Below are 12062 nucleotides of genomic sequence, written 5' to 3'. Positions count from 1 at the left end.
AGTTCAAATCCCAGCAACCACATGGTGGCTCACAACCATCAGTAATGAGATCTGACTCCCTCTTCTGGAGTGTCTGAAGACAGCTACAGTGTACTTACATATAATAAAATATAAATAAATCTTTAAAAAAAAAAGAAAGAAAGAAAGCGGTAGGAAGGGCTCCCAAAGTTCTTGGGGGGGAGGAGAGCCAGTCCGGTTCTGCTAAGATGCTGTTCTCTGAACAATGTGTCCCTCTCCTGCCTAGAAGGCCCTGCCTGTAAAACCCACAAGAACAGGGACTGATCTAGCCGACTGAGGGCCAGGGCCATGTCTGCTGCCAAGGACAGAATTCACAGGGTGTGGTGTGCAGACTGATCTCGAACAGTGAAGGACCAAGGCAAGGCCACCCTCTCTGAGCCAGAAAGGGATGCTTTCCTCAACACCATGGCCAGTGCCCAACCACAGTGGTCTGGACATAGGAGACATCTGCCAGCAAGGCTCCAAGACGAGGGTACACAAGAGAACCCCTGGGGAGTGAGCCACATAGAAAACATGGACACCTGCCTAGCCAGACCTGTCCAATCTCTAGACAGAATTTGACCATGTCTGCTCGGGGCAAGTAGTTGTCAGCAAGCAAAGCATTTGGACCCCTCAGTGGGGCGCCAGCATGAGTTTGCCCAGAAGCCTGTTTGGATGCTGTAGTAGCTACTCCTAACCAGCTAGCTCAGGAGGGAGAGAGCAGAGCAGCACCACCCACCCTGACCCGAGGCTGAAGCTCCACAGCTTCTTTGAGGAGGCAGAGAGAGTGGTGCCAATACAAACAGGCTGTGGTGTCTGCCTTCCTGCTGCGGCTTCAGCCCCTGCAGGGCCCCAGTGCCTGCCCCAGACCCCCACCCTGGGCAGGAACACCACAAATTCCTGGTCCAGTTGGCTGACACCTCCCACCAAGAAGCAAGCAACCAAGGGGCTGCACACAGAGCCTAACCAGGAACTCTGAACACACACCTCTAGCCTCCCTCCACTTCAAGGACAGAGCTGGGGATGGGGTTGCAGGGCCCTCTGTGTGAAGCCAGCAAAAGGGCCCATATTTCTTCCTAGACTCTCTGGTCACCCCAAATAGTGTCTTCCCCCCACTTCCTGCCCGGCACCCTCAGGTATTTCTCTATCAGAGCCCCTGTGGCAGTAGAATAGAAGGGACCTAATTGAGACTCAAAATGCTTATCCTGTGAACAAAGCACACCTGCATTGCCATGTTGGGGACATCCCACCCCTACCCCCAAGCACTGAGTCCCAAATGTCCCAGCCTCAATAACCCAAAGGGTTCTTGGGCTAGTCACTTCAGTTTCAGCCACAGGGTCTCCAAGAGCTATTTGGACAACATGTACCAAACACATTTAGTGTGTCCACACAGATATGAAAATGAGGTGTAGGAGTGTGTCTGTTAACACTCCATACCCTCAGGGTGATAGAAACTGTCCTACATGAGCACCAGGCTAGATAGAGTTCCTTAGGAGAAGTTTCTTTCGACCTAGCTCACAGCCAGCTTTTAGTGGAGGAATTAAAATCCTTCCCACGGATGCTTCAGGTCCCAGAAGAGCTTTACAAATGGGGAAACTAAGGCTGTGATCTAAGGCTAAGGGGTAGAGCCAGCTGGAGCCCAGGGCTCCAGACCACAGTACAGCACCCTCTTTTGGCTGGCTGTTTTCAGGGCAACACCCAGGGTGGGAGGGGCCGGGCAGCTCACACTTCAATCATGGGTTTCCTCGTCCCCTGCCCTGAAGTGACCCCCTCCTCTGGCAGGAACTGTGGCAAATGGGTTAGGAACTGCGTATGAGCACATCTCGCTCAATGCGCCCTCCACCCTGTACAGTAGATTGAGCATCCATTCTTGTAAAGCCATTTGCTAGGCAGACACTAGTCAGTTTGCAGTGGGGTAACAGGAGCAGAGCTGAGACTGTAAGTATCCTACATCTCTCTCCCATCACTGGGAGTTAAGAAACGGTAGAGGTAGGGGCAGAAGCTGAGCCTGGGATCCCGGCCAGGGCTCTGGAGAGAACTGACCCACAGCATATCCCCCCCCCCTCCCACTCCACCCCCATCCCACACAGCACTCCAGGATGAGCAAAGTCTGGGTGAACAGCCTGGAGTCCTCTAGCCTGAGCCATTTCTGGGAATCCAGGGAGCTGGAGCAGGAACTAGGGGAGGAGAGGATGCCGCCACCCACGATAGCCACTGGAAACTGTGGGCTTTTGCACGCGCGCGCTAGCGTGTGTATACGCGCGCGCGCGCGTACACACACACACACACACACACACACACACACACACACACACACACACGGGAATTCCAGGAATGTCAACTTGGCACAGGCTTCTACTCCCCAACTCTCCCTAAGTAAACAAGTCTTCCAGGGGCCAGACCGAACTGAGAGCCCCTCCTCCAAGCCTTTGGCCTCCACCCCATCCCCTAGGGCAGACCTTACAGACCATCTCCTATCCCACTCTCCTGCCACCCTCACCTCTGGCCACCAGCAGTCTTCAGTCCTGATCTTGAGCCTGATCCCAGGCCACAGTGACTCACAGGCACCCACTGCCCCCTCTGGCCAGGGCAGGATGTTGGGGGGAGGGGACAGGACCGGGAAGTCGCCTAGCTCGTGGCTCTGCACGTGGCTCCATGGGGGATGGCAAAAGCTGCCAGGAAGGCTGTCCAGGGTGACATCGGGGGCACAACCACCAAGCTGGCCAGTGGCTCCGACCAGCCACACTCAAGACCCAGGAGAACCCTCCCGACCTCCCCTCCATCGTTTGTTTCCCAGAGGCACCTGGAAATTATCTAGGACCCCTCAGAGCCTTCACTGTAACCACATCCCAAACTTCCCAAGCTCTATCGAACCTCTCCAGCTTCTCACTGCAAGCCGCCTCCTTTTCCTAAGGGTAGCCCCCAGCACACAAGAAGGCGCTCCGGCCAAGGTGATACACTCCCCAGAAAACAGCCCCTTGCCCATTCCCTTAAGTCCTTAAGTCACGTCCAGGTGAGGCAGACCTGTGGCCACTAGCAGTCTCGCAGGCAATCTCCACGTCTGAGCCAAATATTCCGGGAAAAAGAGGTTAGAAGGTCTGCTCATAGGGTGCCTCCTCCATGACGCCTTCCCGGACCACCGCCCTGCTCCTCTCCCCAGGAAAAGACCCTTCTCAGAGGAGAGGACTGTACTGAGCGCGGGAGGCCGCCGTCGGGGCTCGGGACATCGTACCGCCGACGGTTCTGCAGCGGCCGAAGAGAAGGACGCCCCAAACTCCAAGGCCCGGACTCTTCCTGGGCACCTCGGGTAAGGGCTCCAGACCGAGACCCCTTGGAGTCCGGGCCAGGAGGCGGGAAGACCGCCTTGGCCGTGCGCAGTCGGCAGCCCGCTCTCCGACTGCGCCACCACCACTTGTTAACCACCTCTTGGCTCCAGTCGGCTTGCGATCGGGCCGGCGGGACCCCAGCCCGCTAGAACCGCCGTACCTGTGCGCGCCGCCGCACGGCGGAGCAGCTGTCAGTCAAGGCAACACGAGAAACGCGAACCGCCGGCGCCGCGGACCTTTCGGCCTTGCTCGGACGCCGTAGCGCCGGGATCTACCACCACAGTGGGAGGGGGGGACCGGGATGCTGCCGCGGGCTCGGAGGCTCTCGGAGCCCCGGGTGGGCGCGAGCAAGGAATACCGCCGCTTCAGGGTAATCATGGGAGCGGGGGCAGGGCTGCGGCGGGGTTCAGGGAGATGCGGGGCGGGGCTCGGGATCTTACGGGGCGGAGCTAGGGCGTAATGAGCCCCGCGCTATGGGCGCGCCTGGGGCGGGCCTTGAAAAGCTACTGCCGGCAGCCTGCGCGCCAGACGCCACCATGATCATCCCCGTGCGCTGCTTCACCTGTGGGAAGATCGTCGGCAACAAATGGGAAGCCTACCTGGGTCTGCTGCAGGCCGAGTACACGGAGGGGTGAGACGGCGTTCCGCGGGGGACGGGACGGGACGGGAAGGCTGGACTGGGGGCATGAAGCCGAGGGGCCGGGGGAGGGTTCTGCGGCGGACCGGGAGTTAAATTGAGGTGCCCTGGGCCGGGGGTAGATAGGATTTCCTATGGAGAATGGGCAGGGCAGGGATTGTGGGGTCTAGTGAGAAGACTGGGTGTCCTCCAGCGCAGACCCGTGATGTATTCCCAGAAGAGTGAGTCTTTAGTTTGTTTTCGAGGCAGGGTTTCGGTGGCTGACCTGAATTCTCTATGTAAAGCAGTCTGGTCTGGAACACTTCGAAATCCTGCCTGTCTCCTGAATGTTGGGATTAAAGGCGTGCAATATCACGCCCAGGCTCTCAGAAGCTTGGAAGATGGTTTTCTTCAAGTTGCTGGCCTTTGGGAAACTTCTAAGCATCCTTCCCGTGGGTGACACCTCAAGTCTCTTCCCTGTCGACCTACTCTCTACCCTCTATCTGCTTTCCGACCTACCCCTTATGTATTTCGACCTCGTGGGCCCTTTAAAATGTAGGACAGGCTTTGTGGGCATCGTCTTGTGCTCACTACCATGACTGTCCCCCAAAATAGTCAGACCTCTGGCCACCATGTCAACACCAAGGGGTTCTCTTTCTCTGCACAAGCCATAAGCCAGTGGGGCTTAATGAGCAAGCTATTAGACCAGCTCTGGTGAGTAGCTGCTAGCCTTCTGGGCAGGAACCTCTCAAGCTGACTAGGTCCCAGAGAAATTAAATCTAGTGTGAGTTCAAAGCCTGAGGGGTAGCAACAACCAGTTCGTGGCGTTTAGTCAGAGTCCACCTGTGGGGCCTGGAATTGTACTCCTGATGAGGGGATATTGGTCTCCTAAGCTTTCCCAAATAACCCTGGAAGCCGATAACCATGCATACAAGAGACAAACGCAGAGATACAGGGGGTTAGAGAGATGGCCCAACTGTTTTTTTGTTGTTTTGTTTGTTTTGTTTTTCAAGACAGGGTTTCTCTGTGTAGCCCTGGCTGTCCTGGAACTCACTTTGTAGCCCAGGCTGGCCTCGAACTCAGAAATCCACCTGCCTCTGCCTCCACCTCCCAAATGCTGGGATTAAAGGTGTGCGCCACCACACCCAGCTAGACAGCTCAACTGTTAAGAGCACTGGCTGTTTTGTTTGGTTGGTTGGTTGGTGGTTTTTTAAGAGGACTCAGGTTCCATTCCTTGAACCAACATGGTATCTTGCAAGTGTCCGTAACTCCTTTGGGCTTTGGGAGCATCAGGCACCCATACACATAAAATGAAATTTTAAAAAACAGGTGTAGGCAGAAGGCTGGTAAGGATATAGGATGCTAAGGGAGAAGACTGGCACATGGGCATATACATGGGCAGTTGTAACTTCTAGGTGGGGAAAGGGTGTCACCTGGCTCCTCCCTAAGCATCTAGATACATATTTCAGAAATCTCCAGGCCATTTCCCCATGGCCTGATGTCAGGTTTCAATTGCTGATTATGTAGATGTGCCCTGGTAATCCCTGTCCACATGAATACCCAGAGGCAAGCTGGAGGTGGTTCCAGACCTATGCAGACTATAGAGACCACATCCAGCCTCCCTCTTCTCTTTACAGGGATGCCCTGGACGCTCTGGGCCTAAAGCGCTACTGCTGCCGCCGCATGCTGCTAGCACACGTGGACCTGATTGAGAAGCTGCTGAACTATGCACCCCTAGAGAAGTGACCGCTGGAGCCTGCCCTCCTCTGTCTTGTGCTGGCCAAGGGCAGCCTGTCATGCTATATTCAAACTGAGCTATTGGGGATGTTGGTGTATTGCCTGGCTGTGGCCCTGTGGCTAAGTCCTGTCACCCTGGAAGGAACTGTTTAGTAAAGATGTTTGCAGAACCACCAACAGGTCTAACTTCCAAGGTTCTCCATGTCCATGTCTATGCTGTCTCTGAGGCTACCTGGCCTGCCTCCAGTCTTTCCCCTAGGGCTGGTCTCCTTCCCCTTCATCTGACTGGGAGTCTCATCCTGTGGAGGAACACCCTGCTTCCATTCCCCAGGGCCTTGACCAGTTTGATCAACGAGGTAGCCCTACAGTAGTCTTGTACCACATTGCTTTAGGGCCTCTCCGCTTCCTGCCTGTGTTCAGGCTGGGCATAATGGATGTGGCCATCACACCATCCACAGGTGTCGATGGGCCCAAGCCTGGTACGATATTCCTTTGGAATGCTGAGAGTGCTTGGAGGTCCCAATCCTCGTGCTAGGGTTATCATGCATTTGGGTATTTGGTCTGCTTATAAGTCTTTGTATCACTGCGTCCCCACAGAGGCCAGATCCCCTGGGAGTAAAGTTATAGAGTGTATAAGCTGCCCTGAGGTATTGGGAATCAAATCCAGATTTATTTATTTACCTTTCATTTTCCAAGACAGGGTTTCTCTGTTTGGCCTTGGCTATCCTGGAACTCGACTCTGCAGACCAGGCTGGCCTTGAACTAAAGAGATCACTCTCTGCCTCCTGAGTGTTGAGTTGAAAGGACGGCTTGTGCCACCCAACCAAACCCAGATACTGTAGGAGTACCCCAAGGCCACAGGCCTCTTGGGTCCTAAAGCCCATCAGCTGTGCCAGCCTATCTGCTGCCCATGCCTGAGGATCTTGTTTCCAGAATCTTCCAGGCCCGACAGCTAGGCACCCCTGCCCCTTGACCCAATCCCCACAGCACGTAGTCCTAAGAAACCTACTCTAGACCAAAGGAGGTGGGGTAGTGCTCTAGCTCCTAGGCATCTGCATCAAGTACCCCGGGTTCTTTCTAGCACATTGATCCCTCTGAGAATTTCGGTGGGTTTTTTTGTTTTGTTTTGTTTTTTGAGACCAGCTTTGGCTGGTTTGAAACTCACAACAGTCAGCCTGCCTCGACCTCTTGGATTCTGGGATTAAAGGTGTGTGTGGCACAGCATACCCACCGTACCCCACCCCTGGTTTTTTGTTTTAAAGAAAAAGGCTTTGCCTTAGGCTAGAGTCCAGAGGACCAAAGTGGCCTCCTCCTCCTCCTCCAGCTGGCACAGAAGACTGTGAGGAACAAAATCAGCTTAGGACCTCTTCTCAGCTGCTCAAATGAGCTAAAGCCAGAGAAACCGGAGCCAGGGCACCCCCAACAGGCCCTGGTGCCTCTCTTGCCCTCTGACCCTAGCAAGGCCTACAGACTCTTCCTTGAGCATGGACAAGTCCAGGCCACAGTGGGCTGGGGGGATGTTCCAGCTACCAGAGCTCATCCTAACTGTAATTGCCATTGGGCTTCCCCAGCCTTGACTCTTGTGAGTACTCCAGCTACCCTGGACCATAAGGTCCTGTCAGCAAGCTGATTCGAGTGCTTATACATTTACATTTATTGAGCACCTGTTACATAGCAGGAGCATTTGTAGGCAGCATCTGGGATACAGCAGTGAAATGAAAACAGTCATGCTCCTTTCAGAGATGCTCCAAAAGGAGACAGTGTACAGGAACATGGAGCATTTACATGATGCTATCAGTAGTGAGAAAAGGCCAGGGCTGAGCTGTTAGGAGCAAGAGGCCTGTGTGGAGAGGACAGAGCATCAAGTGTGGGGTTGGAGTTTCCCTCAGTTTACACCATTTGTTTGGGGCAAGCAGAGCTGAGAGAGTTCCCGGTAGCAGGCATGAAGGGTGCCTAGTCCAACCAGAAAGGCCCCACCTGCTTTTACCCAACGTGTAGTGGTGTGCTCAGGTTCTCCCCAGACTTACTGCAGATCACAGCTACCCAAAGGGAAGCAGTCTGCATAAGAGGCACTTCTGTCAAATAATCTAAACCCTATTCTACTAGCCAGGCCTAGCCCAACACTGGCATTCGAGCCCCCCCTCTTCTTAATGCTGGGGCAAGTACGCTGCTTCGAGCTTTGGGACTTTGGTGTGCAGTGAAAGGCACTTGAAGATACCCCTGAGGTGGCATGCCAGGGGGGTCATGGTGATGGCATGAGGGCAGCTAACTCTGGCAGTCAGCAGTCTAAGTCAGTAGTGTTCAGTAGTGGGGCTGGGACATAGTGCAAGGCTGGCCGCCCAGCCTGGCATCCTATCGTGATCAGTAGTGCAAGGCTGGCCGCCCGGCCTGACATCACCATGATCAGTAGTGTTCCAGCTTGAGGCTTCTGTACAAGCAGCAGGTGAAGATCATGCCGAAGACCTGCACACAGGCGATGCCGATGCCCACCGCCCCAATGACCCGCAGGTGCTCCTGAATGAAGGTCTCCAGCTTAGTGATACAGCCACCCTAGTGGGAGAGAAGGGTGGTGGGCCAGGCTGCCTGAAGACCAGTCTGGCCTAGCCCCGCCCCTTGCTGAGAACCCACCTACCTCCACTTTATAGATGTTGGAGGCATGGTCCCGCTTACCACAGCCAGCTACCACAGTCTTACAGCAGCTGTCAGGAACCACGCGGCTGTCTGCCTCACCAGAGCGGATCCACTCGCTGTCTCCCCAGTCTTGAGAGTTATTGCTGCCACAACAGTGAAACTACAAGGGGCACATGGCTGAGCCTCAGCGCTTGCCAGCACACGGCACCATGCCGAGAGGGCGGGCAGTTACAGGGGGCACCCACCTCTTGCTGCAGCTTGTCGACAGCACTGGTCACACCCTCGTGGCCTGACTGGTGGTATCTCTTGACCATGGTGTCCTTCAGATTCTCCTTGAGCTCTGTGTTCAGCTGTGGGTAGGATCAAACTCTTAAGGCCTCCAAAGGCAAAGCTGGAATCAGGACCTCCAATGGGACTGACAGGGCCATGTTCTAGGCACACCCCATGGCCTGTCCAGGCCCTTACCTGCTGATAATAGACATAGGCCAGGATGCCAGCAATGATCTCCAGGAGGAAGATGAGGAGGAGCAGGATGAAGTACTAGGGAGCAGGGACCCAGTAAGTGGGGGGTTGCTAGTGCCAGAGTACCACAAAGCCAAGCCCCCAACCCAGGAGGCAAATTCAGTTAGGAGCTACACTCTGGGGCTGCCTAGCTCCTTCATAGTTCTGAAGCTCGTGTCTGCCCCAACAGGGACAGCCTGCAGTAATACATTCAACCAGTGAAGTCCCCAGAACCAGTACCAGAGGCCCCCTGAGAAATCCATGCAAGGCACCCCCAGCCCCACCGTATGCCACCATGCCCCACTGACCAAGCGTAACAGGTTCCGTCGCTCCTTGAAAGTGGCACAGCAGCCCAGGACTCCAGTCACCATGACAACAACACCAGCCACCACTAAGATGTAGGCCGTGGCTAGGTAAGTACTTGAGGCCAGCAGGCTAATGTAGTCACTCTTGAGGGCCAGTGTCCAGATGCCCACTGCCATGACAGCCAGGCCGGCCAGCTGCAGAAATACTGGTCACCACATCTGGCCTGGGTCTGGAAGCTGGGACTGAGCCCCCCCAGGCCAGGCCTCCAACATGGGGACTAGGGATGCAGGGAGAAATTAGCTCTTCTCACCCAGAAGCAGCAGTTGTAGGTGAAGAGCAGGTACTTGAGGCAGACTGTGCCACATGTTGCCTTCTTCTCGTTGAATTCACCCATCCTGGGCCTGGAGGAATGGGGAGGGGGTCAGATGGCCTGAAGCACCAGGCCTCCAACTAGGAAGAAAGCTATATACCAACGGAGACAGGAGGAGATCCAGCAGTCCCCAGATGATTGCAGTGTGGAGCTCAGCCAGCTATCTGCCCTCAGAGGAGCATTCCCAGGAACCTTATGAGTCACTTCCTGGACTAACCCCCTCACAGCCAGACACATGGTGGGTTATCATGGTGGACCCCAACATCTGCTGACTCACTCCTGCTGGCAAGAGGGGGGGGTAGCTCCAGCAGACCTTCAGGGTACATTCCTGTGGATCGGCACCCCCAAGCATTCCCTGAGTCCCACAATCAGGCTGCTAGGTACTTACCACTCATACCTGTTCCCAGATAAGGCAGAGAGAGCTCAGGCCACCCTAAGGGACAGTTTGTGAGGACTCTGAGCTGACTCCACTACCAGCCAGGGCAGAGACAATAAGATGCCGGTAGGTGGAGCCTGCACAACCAGCTCTCCTCCCGACTGTAGGGGGAGGTCCCCAGTTCCACAGATGTGAAAGTGCCACTCCTCCAGGAGTCCCCTAGGCACACCCTGCCCTAGACACACTATTGTCTGACCGAGGACAATGTACAGACCTCGGCTGACGCAGGTCAGATTCCCAGACACACACCTAAGCAGAACTGTTAGGCAGGGGCCTTGAGGCTCTGCCCAGGCACCAGCTCTCACCTCTGAAGTCAGGACCAGCAGGTACAGGTCAAAAGTCACTCTCTGCCCTTCACCTAGCAAGTGGGATCTTGCCACTCCTCCTACGGAAGCTTAAGCAGTGGTCAAAATGGTTCTCAGAGCCACCAGATCTGCAAGGAAGCATAACAGGCAGGCCTGCTGTTTTCTACTGGACGTCGGAAGGACGGCAGTAGGCCAAAGACGGCGGTAGGCCAAAGAACATGGCTGGCCTGCCTGATCTAGGGAGGGACCAAATGCCTTCTCCAAGTGCCCCACCTTCCAGTCCCATCCATCACAGTCCCTCCCCCACCAAACAGCAGCGACCGCAAACTGGAGGAGGATGCATCGACTGTCCATTTCGGAAAGTGGGAGAGATTTCAGAGCTCTATTTGGAGATGGGACCCAAAAATGCATGCTGCCTCACTGAAAGCAGGCAATGACATAAACAGAAGCCTGGCCCCGGGGCCAGGCTCTAAAAGCCCAGAATCTATGGGGAGCTGGTTCTCTCGACACATCCAGCAACCTAAGCCAAGAGACAATCAGCAGAGTGGATGTAAATTCTCTGAGAAAGTGCCGGCGTGAGAGCCTGGACCAGCCAGAAATAGCTCCTGCGGCCTGGACACGACCGCCCTACACTTAGCTCCTGGACCTGTCTTGGGCCTTCGGCACCCGCCCCACCGACCGATTAAACACTGAAGTGGGCTGGGCGAGGAATCCCCGCGTCACAGAGATGAAGTCACCACCGCCCCTGCCTCCCTCCCCGCCCCGTCCCAGTGGGCGGACCTGCGGTCTCAGGGGAGGGAATCGGTGTCCAGGCACAATGAATAGGGTGGTCAGACTTTTAAATTTCTGGGTTTCTGCACTAAAGAGACCGTCAGGCCTGCTCAAGAACCACAGAGACTCTCTCCCTCACCCCTCCCCCTCCGGCCTTCTAACTGCCCGGCCCCGGCGTCGATCTTCCGGAAAGGAGTCTGCAACCCTGTCCTACCTCTGGCTCTGCCTCCTGGGCGTCCCCGAGGCCAGCTATGGAGACTAGGAAGCAAGGAACTCAGGACACTGCTCCCCACACCCTCCGGCTAGGCTTCACGGAGCACTCACCAACCACGCTTTGAAATACCAGCCCCGGCAGCCACGGTAGGCGATCACTCGGAGTGCAGAGAATGCTCGGCCCGGGGCCTGCAAGGACACGCCCTGCGCGCGACCCCGCCCCGGGCGCAGCCCCGCCCACGGCCGGCCTGGGCAGGCAAGTCCTAACTGGTTTGGTGCTAAGGCGCGCGCCAGAGAGACCTGTGGGTCTGTAAAGTTAGTTTAAGGGTGCCCCGTTTGTGATCAAAAGCCCCGACTCGCCCAGAGACAGAGGAGCTAAACCAGAGGTCCCAGGTGGGGAGCGAAAGGCGGGGAAAGTGGCACCTAGCCCACCAGAGGTCCAGAACTGAGGTCAAGACCAGTTTCTCTAGTCTAAGCCGGGAGACCCACTCTAAAGCTGTCAGGTTCTAGCGGCTGAAGAAATGCTAGAGGGGAAACTCCAGATACAGTGTGGAGGGTGCCAGAAGATTCCATAGAGACATGAGGGCCCTGCGAGAGGTGCCCAGTGTGGGTGGTATATGGTCTGGCTAGGAACTGTGCCAAAGGATGATGGATAAAGGACCTGGACCAGAAAGCTAGCTGGCCACGGAGGTGAGGAGCGGGACCTTCCACGTGAGGACTAGCGTGGGAGCGGACACCTGTTGAAACCTGAGTCCTGGGAGCTTCAGCTGGGAGGAATGGTGAGGGCTTGGTGAATATCCAGAATCACAGAACACACACAAGCACACAGGAATGAAGGGGTTAATGTGCACAT

At 55.7% G+C, this 12062-nt stretch overlaps 3 protein-coding genes across 7 annotated transcripts in view; 1 reads left to right on the top strand and 2 right to left on the bottom strand.

Annotated features, from left to right (window-relative positions):
* Tspan4 (tetraspanin 4) overlaps positions 1-3741 on the bottom strand; it is a 20104-nt gene extending 16363 nt beyond the window's left edge. The window contains exon 1 of one of the 3 annotated variants that reach the window (XM_021166008.2): positions 3484-3741. Coding sequence is in view for 1 of the 3 variants with exons in the window: in XM_021166007.2 (XP_021021666.1) it covers positions 3022-3103 (82 nt within the window). In the remaining 2 variants the exon portion in view is untranslated. Of the gene's footprint in view, positions 1-2497; positions 2602-3021; positions 3246-3483 lie in introns of those variants that run through there. The other 2 variants (XM_021166007.2, XM_021166009.2) reach the window with 2 other exon arrangements.
* A 98-nt stretch (positions 3742-3839) lies between these two features.
* Positions 3840-5866, top strand: Polr2l (RNA polymerase II subunit L). The gene is made up of 2 exons (XM_021166010.2): positions 3840-3954; positions 5577-5866. Exons 1-2 carry the CDS (start codon positions 3860-3862, stop codon positions 5683-5685), a joined length of 204 nt encoding a protein of 67 aa, XP_021021669.1. The 5' UTR covers positions 3840-3859; the 3' UTR covers positions 5686-5866.
* Positions 5867-7306: 1440 nt separating this feature from the next.
* Positions 7307-11427, bottom strand: Cd151 (CD151 molecule (Raph blood group)). 3 transcript variants are annotated; one of them, XM_021166969.2, is made up of 8 exons: positions 11321-11427; positions 10226-10353; positions 9425-9515; positions 9117-9308; positions 8773-8847; positions 8553-8657; positions 8309-8467; positions 7307-8226 (listed from the first exon to the last, which is right to left on the bottom strand). In XM_021166969.2, the coding sequence occupies exons 3-8, from the start codon at positions 9506-9508 to the stop codon at positions 8080-8082; spliced, it is 762 nt and encodes a 253-aa protein (XP_021022628.1). In that variant the 5' UTR covers positions 9509-9515; positions 10226-10353; positions 11321-11427; the 3' UTR covers positions 7307-8079. The 3 variants fall into 3 exon arrangements, with proteins under 3 accessions (XP_021022628.1, XP_021022629.1, XP_021022630.1); XM_021166970.2 differs by having other exon boundaries at positions 11211-11418; XM_021166971.2 differs by lacking the exons at positions 10226-10353; positions 11321-11427 and adding an exon at positions 9873-9984.
* Positions 11428-12062: the final 635 nt, after the last annotated feature.

The sequence above is a fragment of the Mus caroli genome, chromosome 7 (genome assembly GCF_900094665.2).
Source record: "Mus caroli chromosome 7, CAROLI_EIJ_v1.1, whole genome shotgun sequence".
Classification (NCBI taxonomy): Eukaryota; Metazoa; Chordata; class Mammalia; order Rodentia; family Muridae; genus Mus; species Mus caroli.
Note: the sequence above shows the minus strand (reverse complement) of the source record. Positions and strands in the feature narration are given on the sequence as shown.